The sequence below is a fragment of the Notechis scutatus genome, chromosome 3 (genome assembly GCF_049901735.1).
Source record: "Notechis scutatus isolate UNSWTSFEM ecotype Mainland chromosome 3, rNotScu1.2, whole genome shotgun sequence".
Lineage (NCBI taxonomy): Eukaryota > Metazoa > Chordata > Lepidosauria > Squamata > Elapidae > Notechis > Notechis scutatus.
Window position 1 is genome coordinate 109,556,083 of NC_142011.1, and position 21,993 is coordinate 109,578,075.

General features: G+C 36.9%; 1 protein-coding gene across 3 annotated transcripts in view; it reads left to right on the plus strand.

Annotated features, from left to right (window-relative positions):
* The first annotated feature begins 391 nt into the window (after positions 1–391).
* Positions 392–21,993, plus strand: part of RXRG (retinoid X receptor gamma) — a 40,491-nt gene continuing 18,889 nt past the window's right edge. Inside the window, exons 1-4 of one of the 3 annotated variants that reach the window (XM_087960960.1) lie at positions 392–461; positions 10,846–11,096; positions 19,433–19,577; positions 20,066–20,245. In XM_087960960.1, the coding sequence (XP_087817086.1) occupies positions 11,010–11,096; positions 19,433–19,577; positions 20,066–20,245 (412 nt within the window). In that variant the 5' untranslated portion in view covers positions 392–461; positions 10,846–11,009. Of the gene's footprint in view, positions 462–6,164; positions 6,450–10,845; positions 11,097–19,432; positions 19,578–20,065; positions 20,246–21,993 lie in introns of those variants that run through there. The other 2 variants (XM_026682178.2, XM_087960959.1) reach the window with 2 other exon arrangements.

The window sequence follows — 21,993 nt, forward strand, 5'->3', positions numbered from 1 at the left end:
GATGGGACTGGATGCCATGATGGTTTTTTAATTTTAAGTTTCAAGCCAATGTTTTCATTCTTTCACCCGCATTTTTATGTGATTGCAATATGCTAAGATAATAATATGAGTCCTAAAATGAATCCTAACATTGTTATGACTCACTGTAGAGTTACAGCAGTCCTAGGCAATGAAAACTTTGCTCACACAAGTAAGCAAAACAATTAAGCTACCTTCTTTTTTGCCTGCTCTATGTCAAAAGTGACTGATAATTTTCAAGGCAAAAAAGGCAGCTGTGCCTACAATAAAGTACATCTGTTGAAGATTCTTAAGTCGGTCTAAGATGACTTAATGACCCTACTCATTAATGTTCAGTCTCATTAAGGTCTTAGCATTATAACTCAAGATCTCTTGAGGTTTAAATAGCCTGTAAATTGGTTTGCTTTCTGGGGACAGATTGCTCTGGAAGTACATTTTCTAAGGTAGGAAATGTTTAACATCTCCCTAGCATGTTATTTTATTTAAATACTTATACCTGAGAGTTTTGTTCTAAGCTAGGATGAGTAAAATTGGAAGAGCTCTATTAGTAAAGATATGCTTTAGCAGATGGGTACTCAGAGAGAAATGTATTCTGCATGTGTTCTTAGGGTGTCATGGTTTAACATATCACTCTTGGTAATCGAATTGGTTGCTTAGGTTTCTGGGGTTAATTTCATTAATGTTCCCAGCAGGTACATCTTTAATACCCACATTCTAAGTGTGTTAAGTGGAAGGAAAAAGCAGGCTCCTCTGAAATCAAACTGTGAAAACAGACACATAAATCCCAGACTGCATCTATTATCCCACTTATATTTTGTTCCTGTGCTTTCACAACAAATTCAGTGGCACAAGCATGTAGCACACTAGCACTTTCCTTTAAGTGTTGCTCTTCTAAATAATCAAGGACATAGTATTTAATATATCCTTTTACCCAGGAAGTGTCAACTATGGGCGTGCTCAGGGGTGGGATTCAAATTTTTTAACAACCGGTTCTGTGGGTGTGGTTTAGGTGATGGGTGTGGCTTGGTGGTCATGTGACTGGGTGGACATGGCTTGGTGGTCATGTTATTGGCTGGGCGTGGCCAACTCAATATCACTCACATCGAGGCACGCATCTCCTCACCTGGCCTCTCATGACTGTGGGGATTCTGCAACAGTTGTCAGTGTGAAAAATGGTCATAAGCCACTTTTTTCCGTGCCATTGTAACTTTGAATGGTCACTCCACACAAGCAAAGTACCAGCAAAGGAGGGGAAAAAAACTCCAGAGACGTTCCTGTGGCAGGAAGTCTAGTCCTGCCAAGAATGTAATAAGGGTTAACTGAGAGGCAGTTTCTGTAAGCAACACCAGAATGTTTCCTTCCTGCCTTCCTTACAGGATTAGGCCAGTAATTTCTTCTAACATCCGGTTCTCTGAACTGCTTAGAATGTTAACAACCGGTTCTAGCGAATAGGTGCAAACTGATAGAATCCCACCCCTGAGCGTGCTGGGCAATTGAATGGAGGAGGGGCTATCAGGAAATCTAGGGCCATGGGGGACTTCCGGTTTGTCGGCTTCGGTAGCGGCAGGGATTCGCGATACTGCGCGATCCCTGCAGCGCTAGCCATCTTGGTGCCTCCGATCCGGACGGGTTTGGAGGCTGGGGCTGCCCCCTAGAGGCAGCCGAAGACAGGGGGATCCGGAGAGGGGTTTGGGGGTGTTGCAGACCCCCTCCCCAGCCGGCAAAACCCCCTTTTCTCAAGACGGTGGAGCGGCGGTCTGTAATGGCCGCCACAAAGAAGACGACAGCTGGATAAGACTGTGCAGGAGGAAGAGGGAGAAAGTTTGTGAAGAGAAAGTTTTTCTTGGCTGACCCAGGACTTTAAGACGCACCTAACATCCTGAAAGCTATGACTTTTTGAATGATATTTTGTTTCCAGAGGAGAATTTCAAGCGGCAAATTCGAGGTGCTGAAAGGAAAGTTTACTCTCCTTCCCTATGGAATCAACAAATGGATATTGAGAAACCTGTCTTTTTATAGAAGGTAAAAATTTGGCTTCTTGTGATAAGTGGGAAGGAGAGGACAAAAAAATATTGAGATCTTGTTGGAGGAGATGCCTTGAAGATTTTGAGACTAGAAATCAATTGCAACAAGGCTTTAAAATACAGATTGGGCTTTTTTTTTCTTTTTATTGATATTACCCTAGGAAGAGAAAGTGAGAACTTTGTGCTTTGCTTGGACTGATTGATGACTCTGGGACTTTGGGACTGTTCTAACTTTTGAAACATCTTGGTTGTTTTAAGAAGAAGGAAAAAAAGAAAAGATTCACAATGGCTTTACCTGTTGATGAACTTAGAAAGGAATATGGAAAAATAAAGAAAGAAGGCAAGGACGCTGTGAAAGAAGCCTTTCATTTTTTAGAAATGGCGCTTGCTATTTATCAGCAAACACAACAACAGATGGAGAAAGCGGAAGAAGAAGAAGAAGAAGAAGATGCCATCTTTAATGAATCCAAAAAATTAATTAAGAAAGAAAGGAGAAAGAGAGGAAGGAAAATGAAGGACTTAAGACTTTAAAAAACACCCAAGAAAGAGGAAAAATAAGATGCAAAATCACCACAATGTTGGAAAGCAAAAGAAAAAAGGAATACAACAGAGAGGGGAAGCTAACAAGGCAGAGGTTAGGAGAGGGGGGGTAAAAAGGTCAGGTGGGATAAGAAAGGAAGGGAAAAGTGGGGGGAAAGCCACAAAGGTTTGAAACAAGATGGGAAAAAAGGAATTTTTTTAGGGACAAAGGGTAATGTATAATTTCTTTAAAAAAGAAGATTCTGCAAGGTACATAAGATGGTATTGTAGTATTTGTATTAGAAATAGAAAATGAGAATGTTATAAGAATTAATAAAAGATTAAAATATTGAAATGTTTAGTAATGATAGACTTTAAAATTTAATAAAATATTAAAGGGAATGTTTAGAATATTGAGTTTAATTAAAGAGTTTAATTGACTATTGTGTTGATGTTATTATAAACTTATTACTGTAGCATTTGTTTTTGAAATAGATAATTGGAATGTTACAAGATTCAATATTTAGATTTATTATTTAATTATGTATTTAATCATTTTGGATTTATTATTTTTTCTTCTTTTTAAAAGTTAGTAGGTAGAATGTACTAAGCAGAATCAGATTGGGTACTAGGCGTTATTTTAAATGTTAATTTAGGGGGACGATAGAAAGGCATCATACTCTGATTAGTGATTCCAGGAGAAATTCTTTTTTTTTACTATAGGGAATGAGATAAATGGATAATTTGGGAATGGACAAAAGATACAAGCACAATGATTTAAATTAAAATGAATTAAATAAAATAGAATTAAGAAGAGTGAAAAGCGGGGAGAAGCTATATAGAAGATATAGAATGGTAAATAAGATAGGTAATGGTATATAAGATGAGCATGAATTTAATTGAAGTCCATATAGAGAGAGGTAATCTGGGGCCAAGTTACTTTCTTAAAAGAAGTTTTATGTTTTTGTGTTTTGTGTGTTTATGTCTGTGTGAGAATTAATAAAACCTTGGAGGAATGTTGGATGAGAATAACGGTAACCAAGTCAGAGAGAAATGAAGATGATAACTATAAATTGGATAAATATAGGAAATAATAATAATAATAATGAAATTGAATAAGAATAAAGAGAAATAATGAGAAATTTGCTAAGAGATATTTATATGTTCATATGGAAATGGTGTAAAATAGAATTATGTTGTATAAAATAATGTTTTATTCGACTTGTAAAATTTATAATGGAAAGAGGTTTTATGTATTCAATGGTTAATGATGGTTTGTTTGTCTTTAAAATTAATAAAATTTGTTTCAAAAAAAAAAAAAAAGGAAATCTAGGGCCATGGACTGACAGGGAAATCTAAAAAAACCTGAAAGAAGTAATGGCAAACCACTTTCTGCAAAAAGAAAGAGTGCCAAGAAGAACAAAAATGATGGTAGAGAACTTGAAAGCAAAATCTTACAAAATCTTAGAGTTAGCTTAAAGAAAAGAAGGATGTGGGAAGATATGATAGCAATTTTTAAAATAATTGATGGGTTTTCACAGGGAAGAAGATGCAGATTTTTTCTCCATGGCTCTCAAGGGTAGGCTAAAAACCAATATGTAGAAGCTTATCAGAAAAACATCCAAATTTAAAATAAGGAGAACTCTCTTCACTGTGACAGCTACTAAGCAGTGGAACAGTCTGCCTGGATGTCCCATCACTGGAGGTTTTCAATAAAATATTGGACTTCAGATGGTATGCTGGTATGAAGATTCCTATCTTGAACAAGGGGTTGGAGTAGTTGTAAATATGTAAACCAATGACAGATGTCCTTCTTACACTTGAGGATAGGATCACAAAAATTTAAAAGTATTATTTGATTATAAGTCCCCCAGTCTGGCTTCTCCACCATTTTTTTTCTACAAAAAGTTTCCTTGGATGACACCCAAAGAGATAGCTTCATAGAAAATCTGACAAATTGTCAAGTATTTAACACCAGACAATAAGTTGTCAATAATGTATAAAGATATTTCAAACGAATCTTGGAAATGCAAATTTAAAGAAAGGACTTTTTATCATTTATGGTGGATATGTGATAAAGGAAAGAAATATTGGAGTAAGATTCATATACTAATACAGAAGATTCTTAAAGTGAATATAAAGATAAAACCAAAACCTCTTTTTTGGGTTTAATGGAAAAAGACTTGGAGAAAAAATGGAACTTTGATGTTATGTATATTGATGGCAGCAAGATTACTTTAATGCACAAAAATGAAAAGACACTTTGATTCTCACAATGGACAAATGGTTGCAAATGTTGATGAAGTCTGCAGAAATGGCTAAATTTGACTGCTTTGATTAAAGAAAAAAATATATCTACTTTTGTTTCTACTTGGAAACGGCTTCTGGACTTGGTGCTTGAGGTGGAAAAAAATGAAACTTTGATTTTGGGCTATACCGATTAGATAGGTTTATTGTTATAGAAATGGCTAGTTTATACTATTATATAAAAGTAAAAAGTTGAGTTTTGATCTTATTCTACTGCACCAAAGGGAGTTGGAAGTCAATGCCTTTTCTTTCTTTTCCCCTTCTTTTCTACACTTTTTCATTCCCTTTTCCCTTCCCTATTTTTCCTATTATTTGCTTTTGTATTTTTATATTGAATATTATAAACTAATAAAATAAATAAATATCTGGCCCCAGTTACTCAACTAAAGCAAGAAGACACCGGTATTGGGCAGCAGAAGTATGACAATAGCAAAGGCATCAATTTCTGTTGCGTGGGTGGAGCAAATTGTAAACCACTCTTGTGTTTTACAAAGAAACCACATGGCTAAACAAGGTAAAGTGATTGATGATGCAGTGCCATATGCTAGGTTCCTCAGGTTGGATGGTGCAAGCTCTAGGTTAAGGTAAAGTGGAAGAAGAGACTAACTAGTTTGCATGATATGGTCTTGAACATATATTCACCATTTTCAAGGAATCACTTTGATGTCCTAACCTGATTTTAGTGGTGAGGAGTGCATTGTTGAGAGACAAGGTTGGGGACAAATCAGTCTGAAGAAGATCTAAGTGATTGCTAAGAATCAACACCAACTTGAAGGTACCTAATTAATCAACAAATTCAACAGGTCTGCCACTTCTAAGCATGCAGATGCAAATTGCAATGGAAAGGGTTTACTTGTTAATTGCAGTTGTTTTGTTATTAGACAGAGAGCACCAGCTATCAAATTATGGCAATGTCAAATCAATGTCTCAATCTTACATTTTAAAAACTCCTTATTGGATAATTGATATTATCTAATTTGTATCTCACAGAGATCAGCACAGAAATAGCTATTTATAACTTTAGCTCTATGTCATTGTTACTGACTTCACAAAGCACTGAACTTTTCTAAAAACGAACACACTGAATAATATCCAACCCAGTCTTATTCCCCCAGCTTTTGATTTGAGAGCTATACCAGTAAAGTGATACACTGATTGGTCTTCTCATTAATGAATTCAGCTATCAGGATATCATAAAGCAAGAATCCAGCTCCCTTTGAAAGAGATTTTAAGTTTGCTGCAAGCAAAGAGAAGAAGGAAGGGAGGGAGAGGGAGAGAGGGAGGGAAGGAGGGAAAAGCAGCTCCAACTGTTTCTAACCAGCCAGCCAGCAGCTGCTATTGCTGTCTTGTGGTTAAGCAGGATTTGCTTGCACATAATTTCTTCTCCACTTGAGGAGACTGCTCTACCCTGGAATTGCTGGAAACTGCTGTCTTTGGGTCATGTTTGATCATGAGAAGAAAACATTTTTAAGGATTTTTGAAACTGGAGGCACTGTTGCTGTTCCAGTGAGGTGATGGATTGACGATTAAACATGTACGGGGATCAGCCACACTTCATGAAATTTCACACAGACTTTGTGAGTAAGTACATCATGCACAGTTCTGGATTTCAGATTTTCAACACAAATAGTAAGTTAGGTGCTTGTGTGCAGATGAACACTAGATTGGAGGATGGGAACAGGCACTGGATTTATGTTCATGTTGAGGAAAAGAAAATGATATTCCTACATCTACCAAGATACATTCTCATTGGGAAGATGCTCCTTCATCATTATATTACTGGAGCTCAGGAGATGACCTTTAAAAAAAGTGAATGCATAACCCTTCTTTTAGTTAGTTCATTGTGAGTTTATTTTTTAAATTTCAGATGAATTCATGAGTTTAAAATCCCATATGAATTCTGTAAAATAGCTGTCATAAATGCATAAATAAAAGCCATTGCTTGCTTTTATTTTAAGACTTATAAGACTGTTTTCAGCATCTATAGTGTCTATAGTTGATCGCTGATAAATTGGTGCCACATATTTTATAGGATGCATCTTTCTCTATTTCTCTATCTCAGATGCACACACATCAGAAGAAAAGATCTTAATTATATCTTTTATGGATCAGTATTTAATCTTATGAGCTTGAAGTAGGGTAGCCATATAGTGGTATCACTCCTCAGTAAACTTACCAAGATAGGATAATGGGCTGTATGAGTATGCAACTTGCTTGCCTCAAAAAAGTTTAACCATTGTATACATGTAAGAGATGGAAATTAACACATGTACTATTGAACTGAAATATCAAAGATTTCCATTTATATATCTTTATATTTAGACCCAAAGTTGGATCTAAAATGTTAGCTTAATAATTGTGAGACTTGGACTGTGTTCTCCACTATGTCACTCTCCCCCTTCTTCCTCAAAAATGGAAGATGCATTGACAACATGCAGTTAATAAGGACAACAAAAATAAAATGACATTGTCACTTCTTAGTTTTATGAGGGTCAAGTATGGAGATAGCTAGATTGGTGGCAGATCTGCATATTTCATAACATGTAACTGATTCTTAAGTAGCTATCTTGATTCTGTCTTATCCATCTTCAGACTATAAACCTGAAAAGTTACAATAAGGGAGTGCTAATTACCATTTCAAATGACTGTTTTCCACATTACAAAAGTTACATAAAATTATACCAGTACCATTTTTCAGTGGTGAACATTGGGAGCTTTGTGAGACAAAGCATGGTTTTTGAAATGTTTGTACTAAATATTGTAATGAGTAACTGGTAGCTAGGAGAAACAGTTTCACCTGATTACTTCTGCAAGAAATTGACTCAGACTGATGTGATGTTAATCACAATAGATAATCTAATTAGAGAGTGGTGTATTTAAAAAGGATTACTATTGATGTTTGCATCTAAAAGGCAGAAACTACCTATCATTTCAGGGCCTTCCCCATTCTTTCTACTGTAATGTTGGTTACTTCATTTGTTGCAATTAGTTTTTGATCTATATACTGTATTGAAACATAGCTTCAATTTTTCCATTGACTTTCATTGCTAGAGCTTGGAGTTCATTTTTCTATTTTCAGCTATGAGAATAATGTCATCAGCATAGTACAGCTTATTAATATCTTTTCCAATTTTAAAACCATAGCCTCCAATTCAGCTTTATTCAATAAATATTCAGCATATGTGTTTAATAATCAGGGAGAGATTACAAAGCTTTATGATACTCCTTTGCCCACCTGGAGTTAGTCTGTTTTGTGAACATTCTGCCTGTGATTTCACACCTGTTCTTAGGTGTCACATAAGGAGAATGAAATATTATGGGATTCTTATTTTATTATGGACATTCCACAGCTTTATATGATCAAAGCCTTTCTGAAATCAATATGTACAATGAAGTACATATTGATTTATTTGGGGCACACTTTGGCTTTTTCAAATATCCTGCTTGCATCAGCAATGATGCCTGTCTGTTCCTTGGCTTTTTCTAAAACCAAGTTGATCATTTGGCATTTTCCCTGAAAACAGTTTGGTGTTGGTGTCATCATGTCTGCAGTTGATACTTGTTTATTTAGGGGATTGTTTTAATTATATAAGACTAGAACACTGGGTAGCATCTAACAAAATGAAATTCAGTGTAGAGAAAAGTAAAGTCCTACGCTTAGGCAAGAAAAACCAAAAGTACACATATAGACTGGGTGAAACCAGGCTCAATAGCAGGGATCTTGGAGTCTTAGTGGACAATCAGCTAAATATGAGCCAGCAGTGTGCAGCCGCCGCCAAAAAAGCTAATGCAATCCGAAGTTGCATTAACAGAGGGATGCAATCAAGATCAAATGAGGTACTAATACCACTCTATAAGGCCAAACTAAGATCATACCTAGAGTACAGCATCCACTTTTGGTCACCACACTATAAAAAAGATGTTGAGGCTCTAGAAAAAGTACAGAGAAGAGCAACCAGGATGATTAGGGGACTGGAGACTAAAATATATGAAGAACGGTTACAGGAACTGGATATGGCTAGTCTAGTGAAGAGAAGGACCAGGGGAGACATGATAGCAGTCTTCCAATATTTGAGGGGCTGCCACAGAGAGGAGAGGGTCAAGCTACTTTCTAAAGCGCCTGTAGGCTAGACAAGGAATAATGGATGGAAACTGAACAAGGAGAGATTTAACCTGGAAATAAGGAGAAACTTTCTGACAGTGAGAACAATCAACCAATGGAACAGCTTAGCCCTCGGAAGTTGTGGGAGCACCATCACTTGAGACTTTCAAGAAGAGATTGGACTGCTATTTGTCAGAAATGGTGTAGGGTCTCCCGCTTTGGCAGGGTGTTGGACTAGATGACCTACAAGGTCCCTTCCAACTCTGATTATCTGTTATCTGTGTAAGCTTGGATATGTTGGGTGGTTATAGAAATGGAAGGAAGGAAGGAAGATTGCAGTGCCAAACTGAATAGGTTCTTGGCCTGCTTGCTTGGTCTTGGCACCTCTGTAGAGTGTCCTGACAGCTCCCAGAACCAAGCAAGCATTACTGCCCCTTGGGCATCTTCATGGGGAAAGGGAAAAGCTGAAGAGGTGCTGAGCCACAGTAAAAACCACTTGTGCTAAACGCCACCCTCTGGTAATGGCAGACAACTGTGAAACCTCTCTTCTTCCTTGGAGAGCTAGTCTGAGAGTTAGTCTGAGTTAGATAATGGTAATCTTGACCCCTAGACATTTGAAAACTGTACAAGGGCCATGCAATGTTTTATCAACTTCAAAGAATAAAAATCACTTTGCAATTCCCATAATTTAAAATCTTAGATACAGAATGTTTCCGAAGATATTTATATGAAATATGACAAAAGAAACATAGAACATTGGCTGCCCATGCCTTCAGTGTTTGTATATTAGTGCTTGTGAGAAGTAGGCATGTATGGTTGTGTGTAGATATGTTTGTATGTTTGTGCATTTGTGCATGTGTACAAGTCTCCTTTACATAATTCTTAAGTTGTTGCTTACATGGAAGAGTTTCATGCAGAGGTCAAGCATGACTATTAAAATATGTTAGTGTTAGAGTACACTCCTTTCTTTCCTATCTAACAATATATACCAAAATTATATACTATACTATATGAAATACACTATAGAAATGCAGTAAAAGCCACACCACATTAAGGACAACTAAGAAGTTATTTGGAGGGTTTTTATCTGATATCCTAAAGAACATAGAAATGATTAATTCACTGCATCTTAACATGAAACAGTGCACAATTATTTCATTGAATTTATCCCCCAAAAGACGCTTAACAGAAAGGTTAGACCTGGCCTGATTCTTTTCCTGGTGAATAAATACAAGTCAAATTGGGCACATTCATCTCTCTTTCTGTCCTACCCACCTATTAATCTACTGTATGAATTGTTCCTTTGATTGTGTTTTTACTGGAGATAAGAGTCAAATCTGATTTAAAGAGAATATGGATAAGAAAAGATAAGAAAAGCTCAGCTTGCTAAATCACGTTAAAAACATTTGTCAGAGTCAATGGACTCTGGAGTCTAGGCAGGTTTAATTTTGCACATGGAAAGACTATGTTCTATGTCTTCATCTGTTTATCCTTCTCTCTTAAGTTCTTCCAGCAAGCATGAGCAACAGAAGATATAACCACCATGCCTTCCCTGAGAGCCTTACCTAATTCTTTAGCTTAGTACTAGATGGAATGTAAATAGCACAGAAGGCTTACTTTAAAAAAAGTTTTATTAGGTCAGCAAAGAAGATACTATATATCCTTGATGGTGAACCTATGGCATGCGTGCCAGAAATGGCACACGAGAGGTTGCCCGGAAGAGACAAAGGTGACAGAAGTCTCCAGCATCCTATTTTTTCCACAAAAGGAAACTAAACCCTATACTTATCCCTACTTAAGGAATGAGAGAACATTTTATATGGGAAATATGCTCTTGTCTTCCCTGTGAGTTACCCTCTTTCTTTCTTCTTTCAGGTTTCCCAGTTCATACCAGGTCTGTACGTGGAAATCTGCCACCAAACGGGAACTCTGTTATAAACAGCAAATCCAACTATCTGGAAGCATCTCTTGGTGCATCAGAGATTCTGTCCATCCCCATAAACTCCATAGGGTCCGGCAGTACAACAGGCTGTCCACTTATGAGAATCACGAGCCCCATTGCATCCCATGCTGTTCCTTTGACTTCTCCACCAGACATGAGTTTTGCTGTGCATAGCAGCCCACAGGTAGGCACCAAATCTCATAATTTCTGTTTAGTATAATAAAATCAGCATTTTTATTATTTCATATCCTCAGCATAAATTTAATCCATGTGTGGAGTTATTTCTATCTATGAGTTCTTTCCTTTTTCTAAAATAAAGATGTAAATGTTCTTTTTCTGTTCTATATTAAAGCCTGCCTTGTGCTTATATTTCTATAGGTTACATCAATACAAAGTTATACAGTCTGGAAATAAAAAATAGCAATAGCAGTTAAAGAAGCTTTTATACTGGAATAAAAGGTTCTGTCTTTTTCTTACCCACTATTTATCAAGGCTCTTAATTTTTAAAGGCATTTCTTTCACAGGTGTTAAATGACAAAAAATAACTAGGGATACAGATGCTTTTCAGAATGGTGACCAAGGGTTAAGATCAAAAGTCTCTCAACTATGCCAAATGGTCTGTTTCCTGATCCCGACTGGCCATGGGAAACAATGTCTAGCTATACAGGTAGACAACAACTGAGCCCAACATTTCTGTTGCTAATCAAAGCGGTTCTTAAGTGAGTTATGCCCCAGTTTATGACCTTTTTTGCCATAGTTGTTAACTGCAGTTGTTAAGTGAATCATGCAATTGTTAAATAAATCTGACTTCCCAATTGACAATCCAGTCAATTCTATGTAACTGCTTCTGCCACTGAAGACCAGATTTTTTCTGTCCTTTAGGCCACCTGAAGTCCCCCCAGCTTTAAAGCCTGAGGTGGCATTTAATCTTTTATGGGATTCCATGTAGCAATATCCTAATAGTTGCTTTGTAGAACAATTTGGTTGAAGAACCATAGAGTATAGAGTGGGTCAAATCAGTGTCCATTCCTGCATCTTTCTTCTGAAAATTACCTTTTATTTCTAAGGAATATGTTTTCTAAAGGATAATTGATTTCTCAACATTTTGTGCAATAAAAAAGGAGAAATGATAAGTAGGAAAAGAGTGGAACTATTCTCTAACTATCCTCACTCAAAGGTTTTATTTTTTGAAGTTACCTTTTGCATGTTATAGGCACATAGTTAATTAATTTACTTATTTACTTCTCTAGATTAATTTATATGTTACCTTCTCTTATGTAGCTCACAATAAAATTATTTTTGTAACCAGAGATTCAGCTAAGATCTTGGGCTAAACTAATATTAGTTGATTAATCAATTAATCATAGAGCCAAGTAATGGGCCTTAGCTTTACTATTAGTTGATTAATCATCCTGACTGCTGTTTGTACTTATTTATTTTGTATATATTTTTATTGTTTTAGTGCTTTTTAAATTGTTTACATTGTTTTATAATTTTAGAATTCTAAGCCACTCAGAGTTACCTGGTTGAGCTACAGAAATTGAATAAATAAATAAATGTAGACTGAGCACTTCTGACCTATGGAACATTCATTTTTGTCTTCTGAGTATCTATTGTCCTTCCCCTGCCCACCCACCCTGAGGAAGAGAAAAGTAAAAATTGTAAATGTAACTAAAAATAAATATTCACCAATGATGCAATGCAAATTTTTGTAGTGTGTAATCAAATGACTGGTGATAATTCAACCACAGGCGGAAAATGAATGAAGTTTTTTTAAGGGAAAAGAAAAAGAAAATGATTAGTCAATATATTTTTATTTTCGTTCAGTTTCAGAAACCCTGTTGAATTAAAATGCAGCTTCCTAATGGAACTTATCTTAACAGAAGTCTTCTGACAAAATCAAGAGCCCTTCCCTGAGGTGGTTCTTTCTAGCATTGACATAACTTATTTTTATGCTGTTTTGATAGCATAGCATATATTCATTTTTCTTGGTCCTGTTCTTCCCAGTGCTGGATCACTTGTGTGTGGAAGATACTCAGTCAAACAAAAACAACCCCAATTCTGTTTACCAAATTTAGGTCCTCCTAGTTGTCATGAAATGGCTTTCAGAACAAGATTGTAATGCCAAGCTGTCGTGTTGAGTAGTTCAAAGAAGTGTGCTACATTTGCTTTTCTGCTAATGGGATGAGGCAGCTGGTCCTAAGGGATTAGCAAGCAGCCAGCTAATGGATTTGGATTCAAGCTGCTGTCCCAAATGTCATATATCATTGAACTTAGCATGCAGGAACCAATATTTTTTTAAGGAAACACCAACACCCTCTATATTAGAATTTGGAAATACAATATAAGAGGAACAAAATTGAGCCTCCTTTTTTTTCTTTTTAAAAGTACTGAAATGCATCCTAGAATTAGTGCAGAAAGAAAGCAGGAGTCCATAATCAACTAAAATAGATTGAGTTAGTAGCTATTTAAAATTTTCTATCTCTGTCTTGATTTTTCACATATTGAGGCTGGTCAATTATATTCTTTCTCTCTCAATAAAAAGTTCCTCTTTAAGGAAGATTAGTTTATATATTTACAGGCATATTATATTGATCATTTGCAATAATGTTTAAAGGTGCTTCAGTGGCTTTCTCCTTGTTGCCACACAGAGTAGTTCTGTATCTCTCATCTGCTATATATATATATTACACCTGATGCCCTAAGGAAACACACTACCATAGTTTCTACACTCAAGCCTTCAAAACTATTTAGGGTGTAATAAATGTCATTTTTCTTTTGCCAGTGAAAGAATTACTGTCCTGCTCCATACTTCCTTTGGACTTGGAGAAGGAAAATACTACAAAGCTATGAAGCTAACTTTTCTCTGAAAGAGTTTCTGCAAAGAAGGAAATTGATTGCTTATATAGAGTCCAGCCTTTCAAAGAAAGACTAGTTTGTTATAATTTGTTATAATTTGAAATATAAGACAGTTGAGAAGGAAATAAATCAGCTCTGCCAATGTTGTGAAATCATAGAGGTCCAAAGCCACTTTCTAAGAAATTGTTTATATGAAAGGGCCTTAATTTAGTTACATTTTTTAAAAAAAATCCAGAAGAAGCTGCCAGTCAGGGATGGATTATACTGAGCTGCTTTCTGGGATGGAAGAAATGTAGAGCTCTTCCTCCTCTACTCAAAGCAAATAGAACCAGTCCACAAGGAGCTACTACTGCCCTACTCACTGCCAGAGAGCCTGAGGGAAGGTATGGAATGCAAGTTCCTACTAGTGGTGCTGCTCTGCCATCTTCTGGTCTCCTCCACTTTTCTGCCATCAGTCAGACTGATTGCAAGCAAGTTAACTTGCTTAATTAATAGACAGAATAAATCTCTGTTTCCATGTCAGAAGGATAGTACAGTTTTTCCTCAACCCTATCTGTTTTTTTAAATTCCTTTATTTAAAAGAAGCAGATAGAAAATGGAAGGAACCCCTAGTTCCACCACTGTTGATAGGAAAGTGTGTACAGGGTATGGAACATACCATAGTCACATGCAGAAGATTGGGGCTGCTGCCAACCTCAGTGATCTAGAAATTCCAATTCTTTTTTTAAAATAAAAGTTTTTTATTTCAATCTGGATCAAAGTACTTCGGGAGAGAAATTGCTGATAAAATTCCACATTTTCCTGTCTTAATTAGATTTTGAGATATTTAGAGTGGTGGCAGCACAGTAGTGAAAATGCAGTACTGCCGGATAACTATGCCCAATGCCAGGAGTTCAATCCTGACTGGCTCAAGGTTGACTCAGCCTTCCATCCTTCTAGCCCAATAAAATAAGGATCCAGATTGTTGGGGGCAATATCCTGACTCTGTAAACCACTTAGCAAGTGTTGTAAAGCACTATGAAGTGGTATATAAGTCTAAGTGTTACTGCTATTTAAGCTGTAGAAAAGAAGGATGACAGATTCAGGTACACAGGAAGATGCTACAGGGAATAGAATAGAATGGAATGGAATGAAATGGAATGGAATGGAATAGAATACTTTATTGGCCAAGTGTGATTGGACACACAAGGAATTTGTCTTGGTGTAAATACTCATAAAAGAACCACTAAGAAATACTACATAAAATAAAAGATACATTCATTAAGAATCAAGAATCATAACATACAACACTTAATGATAGTCAAAGGGTACAATAAGCAATCAATCATACTAGGAAACAGTCAATATAAATCATAAGGATACAAGCGACAAAGTTACAGTCCTACAATCACAAGTGGGCGGGGATGGATGATAAGGAGTGATGAGAAGATTAACAGTAATAGTAGTGCAGACTTTGTAATAGTTGAACAGTGTTGAGGGAATTATTTGTTTAGCAGAGTGATGGCTTTCTGGGAAAAAATGTTCTGGTGTCTTGTTGTTCTGGTGTGCAGTGCCCTATAGTGTTGTTTTGAGGGAAGGAGTTGAAACAGTTTATGTCTGGGATGTGAGGGATCTGTAAATATTTTCACAGCCCTCTTTTTGACTCGTGCAGTATACAGGTCCTCAATTGAAGGCAGGTGGGTAGTAATTGTTTTTTCTGCAGTCCTAATTATCCTCTGAAGTCTGTGTCTGTCCTGTTGGGTTGCAGAACCAAACCAGACAGTTATAGAGGTGCAGATGACAGACTCAATCATTCCTCTGTAGAACTGGATCAGCAGCTCCTTGGGCAGTTTGAGCTTTCTGAGTTGGCGCAGAAAAAACATTCTTTGTTGTGCTTTTTTAATGACGTTTTTTATGTTAGGTGTCCATTTTAGATCATGTGATATTGTAGAACCTAGAAATTTGAAGGTTTTTACTGTTGATACTGTGTTGTCTAGTATTGTAAGAGGTGGTAGTATGGAGGGTTTCTTCTAAAGTCTACCACCATTTCTACGGTTTTGAGTGTGTTAAGTTCCAGATTGTTCCGGTTACACCATGAGGCAAGTTATATAACCTCCTGTCTGTATGCAGATTCGTTGTTGTCTCGAATGAGACCAATCACTAATGTGTCATGGTCACATGGTCAGAAACTATTTTCCACTGCCAAAGAAACTTGGACCAGAAATAATGGGTAAAAGTTTCAGTTACCAAGATTTTATTGAAATATAAATACATTTAATTATTATAATGCTTGTAATTTGACTCAATATAATTATAATTCTTGTATTTAAAAGAATTACAATTAATTGGGAAGGTAAGATCTGCACACTGTCAAAACAGTCTACCTTCTGCATGTGTGGAAGCTTCTCATAAAAAGATCCAACTTAGAAATAAGGAGAAATTTTCTGACAGCGAGAACACTTAACCAATGGAATAGCTTGCCTCCCAGAATTGTGGGTGCTTCATCACTGGAGGTTTTCAAAATCAGACTGTAAAAACTTTTGACTGGGATAATATAAGGCTACCAAATTGAGCAGGGGATTGGACTAAAAGATCTCTGAGATCTCTTCCCACCCTATGACTTTACGTTCTAAATTTTGTGTTTACCACCTCTGAAGATTTTTAATCCTAGGCAGGCCCACCACTGTTTTCACCATTACATTCTGTGCCAGTTGAAGCTTCATCTAAACATGATTAAATGTTACATTCTTTATGCATTTCTAAAATATGTTTCATTCTGTAACACAGTTTTAAAACATTCTTTGGTACATTTGTTCATGTTAAAAACCAGAAAAATGGAACTCTGGAAATTGATTATATACAGATGTGCACATCAGCCTAGGAATGGGTAAATTCATAGCAGAATTTATAGTAACCAAATTCCATAAATCTGAATATTTTTTGAGTTATATTTGTTTTTATGGACACCCCTTGTTGCTCTAGGCAGTGTTAAGCAGACTATGGCAGGAAGTTGACTTTGAAGAAGCTAGATTGAAGGAATATTGATAACATTTCTTCCTTTTAGGAAAGTGCAGTATTCAGTAGCACTTCCTAATCATTGTTGCTCTGTTCTGTGCTTCATGAACACAGAACTGATTAATAAATTAATTAGTGCATGGATGATATTGCATTAAGACTGTACAGCTTGTTCCAAAGAAACTGCTAGCACAAGCATTAAAAGATGCAAATACTGCAATATCAAATCTAAACACCAACTCACTGCATGAAACAAACCAATTAATGTATAGCACATTGTAGTTATAAATGAATATCTTGGATGCAAAATCAACAGAGAAGAAAAAAAACCAAACATTGCACCACAAAAATGGAAGATTACACTGGAAAATAAGATCAGCAAGTTGAGATCAGATGCAAACAAGGTAGAACAGATGAAAGAAAGGAAGCTGAAGAACAAGAAGACTAAAGAATACCTAACCAAGAAATACCTCTGAGAAACAAGGAAGCACTGGAAATAATAAAACAGCAAATAACAGCAATAGCCAAGAAGATAAGCAGATACAAAATTTAAATTGCAAATTATAGGCAGAACCTCCAATTTCAATCCAATCAGAAACGTTTCTACCAATCCATCAATGGAGAAACTGTAGTGAATCAGTCAGTACCTGATATGGAAGAAACAGTGCAGTTCTGGGTGCAAATATGGGATAACTCAAAGAAATACGCAGCTTGGTTAAAATATGTGGATAAGAATAAAAAAGAAGTTGAAATGAAAGAACTAGTAATAACAGCTGAAATGGTACAGAAAAGAGAAAGGAAGATCAAGAATTGGTCAGCACTAGGTGAAGATGAACTGCATGTTTTTTGCTTGAAACATCTAACTGGTCTATATCCATTCATTACCAAACAATGTAACAACGTACTACAATGAGGTGAAGTTGAAGAGTGGCTTATATCTGGCAGAACCTACCTGATAATGAAAGATCCAGCAAAAGGGACAGCACCAGGCAACTACAGGCCAATTAACTGCTTACCAACAACTTTCAAATTATTAACTGGTGTGGTAGCTGATGCAGTCCAACAGTATCTAGTTGAAAACAATCTCTTTCCACCTGAGCAGAAAGGAAACTGCCCCAATAGCAGAGGAACAAAAGATCAACTCCTAATTGACAAAATGACTTTGGAAAACTGCAAGAGAAGGAAGACCAACCTGAATGTAGCTTGGATTGACTACAAAAAGGCATTCGACTCTCTGCCACATGACTAGATAATCAAGGGCCTATAAATAACAGGAGTCAGTAGAAACATCAGAAGCTTTGTGCAAAGATCGATGGCAGTTGCAGGTCAATGGTGAGAGCCTGAGAGAGGTTAATATCAAGAAAGGAATATTTCAAGGAGATTCACTATCACCACTACTATTTGTCATTGCACCTATGTCAATAATACTGAATAACTCAGTTATCAAACGTGGCTATCAAACATCAAACATCTGCCAGACTATCCCATCTCCTTTACAAGGATGATCTGAAACTGTATGGAAAAAACTCCATCTGAAATAGAATCGCTGCTCAACACTGTCCGTATATATAGTCAATATAATGCAATGGAGTTTGGCTTGGACAAATGTGCCACACTCATTATCAAACAAGGAAAAACAGTGGAAACTGAAGGAATCAAGATGCCCCATGAAAATAACATTAAGAGTCTGGGTGAAGATGATTATTACAAGTACCTGGGTATCCTTTAAGCACACTAAAGTCAAGAATACTTTTGGGGTCAATATATCAAGAGAGAATAGAAGATCTTAAAGTCCAAACTCAATGGAGGAAATACCAGCAAGGCAATCAACACCTGGACAATTTCAGTCATTAGATACACAGCTGGAATAGTGGACTGGACTCAAGCAGAACCGGTAGTAAAAAAAATTGAATCCCACCACTGATAGGCCCCTGCCACATAACAGGGGCAGTATGAACATCCTGAGTTGATGTAGGAAGAACATTCTTTGTTGTGCCTTTTTAATTATGGTTTTAATGTTAAGTGTCCATTTCAAGTCCTGGGAGATTATAGAACCCCAAAATTTGAAGGACTCTGTTGCTGATCCTATGCTGTCTAATATGGTAAGAGGTAGTAGAATAGAAGAGGTCCTCCTAAAATCCACTCTCATCTTTACTGTTTTAAACATGTTCAGCTGCAGAATGTTACAGCTGCATCACAGGACCAGTTGTTCAACCTCTTTCTGGGACAAATAAAAACTCTCTGGTCTTATTCATGTTTATTTGTCTGGATTTTTAGAATATATATCATGTCATATCAGTGTTACTAAAATCTGGCAGAACCAAGCAACCCCCGCCCCCGTGTTCTATTATCACACAGACACATTTAGGATTTATATGAATCAGCAAATAAAGTAAATAATATACTTCTTTTCTTTTGCCCCTGTCCCACCCCTTTCAATCCCACATTGTTCCATGAGTTGCCAGGTTATGGTGGTTATTTTCTAAACTTATGTTAACAAATACTTTGTGAATGGAGTCTGCTTGATCATAGAAAGTATGATGCTCACATGTTCTGCTCTCATATGGAAATACCAACAGAAGACTATTTCTTCTGTCCTGTCCTGAATATTGGATCACAGATCAATCTGAGGTTGTATAACCCATTTTGCTTTTTTCTCCCTTTTAGTCCAGTATTGTGAACAGTGCTGGAACCTCTGAAGATACAAAGCCTTTGCCAAATTTCCAACAGATGGGAGCAATGAATTATTCATCCCCAAGTCCAGGATCCCTGACAAAGCATGTCTGCGCAATTTGTGGAGACAGATCATCAGGTACCCACAGCTTGCATGTCAAGGGGACTGTCTGGGAAGTATTAAATAACTATTATGATATAATATTGCCTCAGGATTCTTCCCTCTGTGTAGCACTTTCAGTTGGTCATGCAGGAAGTATCTCTTTGTTTCTTCGTTCAGGTCAAAATCATTTTTAATGTATAGCTTTTGAGAACATTGGACTATTGTTTTATTTGAGGCCAAATTTTCAGCTGATGAGAGGGGCTAACCACTCTTGCAGTGGTAAAACACCCATGCCTCATGTAATTACACCCCTTTCCCTGGTTGGCTGCTATTCTGATCCACATCTGGGTTCTTCACAGTATTCTGTATCACAGTCTGGTCTGTTTCCTATACAGTTTCTTAGACTTCTCAGGCATATTGAGTGGTTCTGTCACATATAATTTGAATGTCCCAACTCAAAAGTGCAGAAAACGTTTAAATATATCCCAATTGGAATGTACTGATGTATGTTGCTGTATTGTTAGGGAAGCACTATGGGGTGTACAGTTGTGAAGGCTGCAAAGGATTCTTTAAGCGGACAGTAAGAAAGGACCTTGTCTACACATGTCGAGATAATAAAGACTGTCTGATCGACAAGCGTCAGCGAAACCGTTGCCAGTATTGCCGCTATCAGAAATGTCTAGCAACAGGCATGAAAAGAGAAGGTATGTTACTAAGATATACACATTCATACACATATATGAACATACGGTATATAGTAAGTACATACTTAGCATATACTTTACTAAGATATGCATACACAAACCATCCTTAATTACATCAGAAGAAACATAGCCCCATTGTTTTTGTTCTTCGTCTGGAATAGATGAATCAATTCTCCAACAACTGAAAGTCAGGCCACTGCTATGCAGTTTACTCTGTACGTTTGATGATCTGCCATTTTGAAGAATATAGGAGAATGTGTTCTGAAGTGCGACTGTGGCAGTCACAGTAAGTGAAAGAAAACAAGATGCGATTCATAAATTAAAACTCTATCCAAGCAGGGCACTAGTTATAAAGAGATTTGCCAAGTACTAAATTGATGTGGGTTTTTTCCTAAACTGTCACTTCCTCAAGGAGAGAGAGGGTGGGGGGGGAGTGGGTTATAGCAGGTGTATAGAACAGGCCACCTAACCCAGCAGAGGAAATAGATGAATGTTTTGCTGATCAGTTAAATAAGGTGTGCAGAAAACATATTACTGTGGGGGGACTTTAACTACCCTGACATCAACTAGGAGACACCCTGCAGCAAGCAGAATCAACTCAAAAAAATAAGGAGGTTAAGAAGAATTCCATGGAAAAGCAATATCTGGCCAGAATTCTACAACCATTGGGAATAATAATGGCTCACAAACCAACATCAACATTCCAACAAGAGCTGTACAGAACCAAGGACAAGAAAGGAAGAAAACCAAGGACTGAAGGAAGGGAATAGCAACATAATCCACAAGATCAAATGCAACAGCTATGACCATCTATGTTGGACAAACAGGATGACAACTAAAAACAAGAATCCTGACTAGCAGCCAACCGGCATGACTGCAAATCCCTGATCTTGACCCAAAGTGACACCAAGCAACACCAATTCAACTGGGATGGAACAAAAATCATTGGCCATGCCACCACATGCCATGCACGCAAATTGTCAAAGCCTGGTATTCAACAAATAGGCCACTCAACAAATATATCAATCTGGAACCAGCCTATGAGCCCGAAAGGAGCCAGATTAATTGGACAACTAACCAATTACAGCACCAACCACCTCCTCACTTGGTGACCTTCACATGACATGACCATCCAGTCATGTGACCAACCAACCACGTCACCACTCAGGATAGATAAAAGCAAAGGGAAATTGAGACAGGACTCTTCAACCGAAATCCCACTGAAGATGTTGCCTAGCCTAGCAATGAAATGTTTGGATGTCAAACAGCAAGCCCAAAGAACAAACCACCATTAACAAAAAGATGCTTATAACTAGAACAGAACTAGAATACAGCCTACTTCTTGGTAAGTTAGAAAAATATGGTATAGATCAGGGGTCACCAACCTTTTGGACCTCAGGGAACACCAAACTCATAATTTTAGACCCCAGGGACCACTAACTATTTCTGTGGGTGTGGCCTAATTTGTGGGTGTGACTTGGTGGTCATGTGACTAGCTGGGCATGGTTTGTATGTAAATATTATAAATATTTATATAAATATTGAATTTTTTATAAAAAAAGAGCAACTTTTACCCAAAATCAGGCAAAGCAGGCAGGCAGATTGAGTTGCTCACAGAATCACAGATTCATTCAGAAATCTATCTATCTGCCATTGGCTAGCTCAGTCTGTCACATAAAATTTGCTTGCAAGCAAACTCACAAAATTAACTCACAACACACCATGTATGTAAATATTGAATTTTTTTA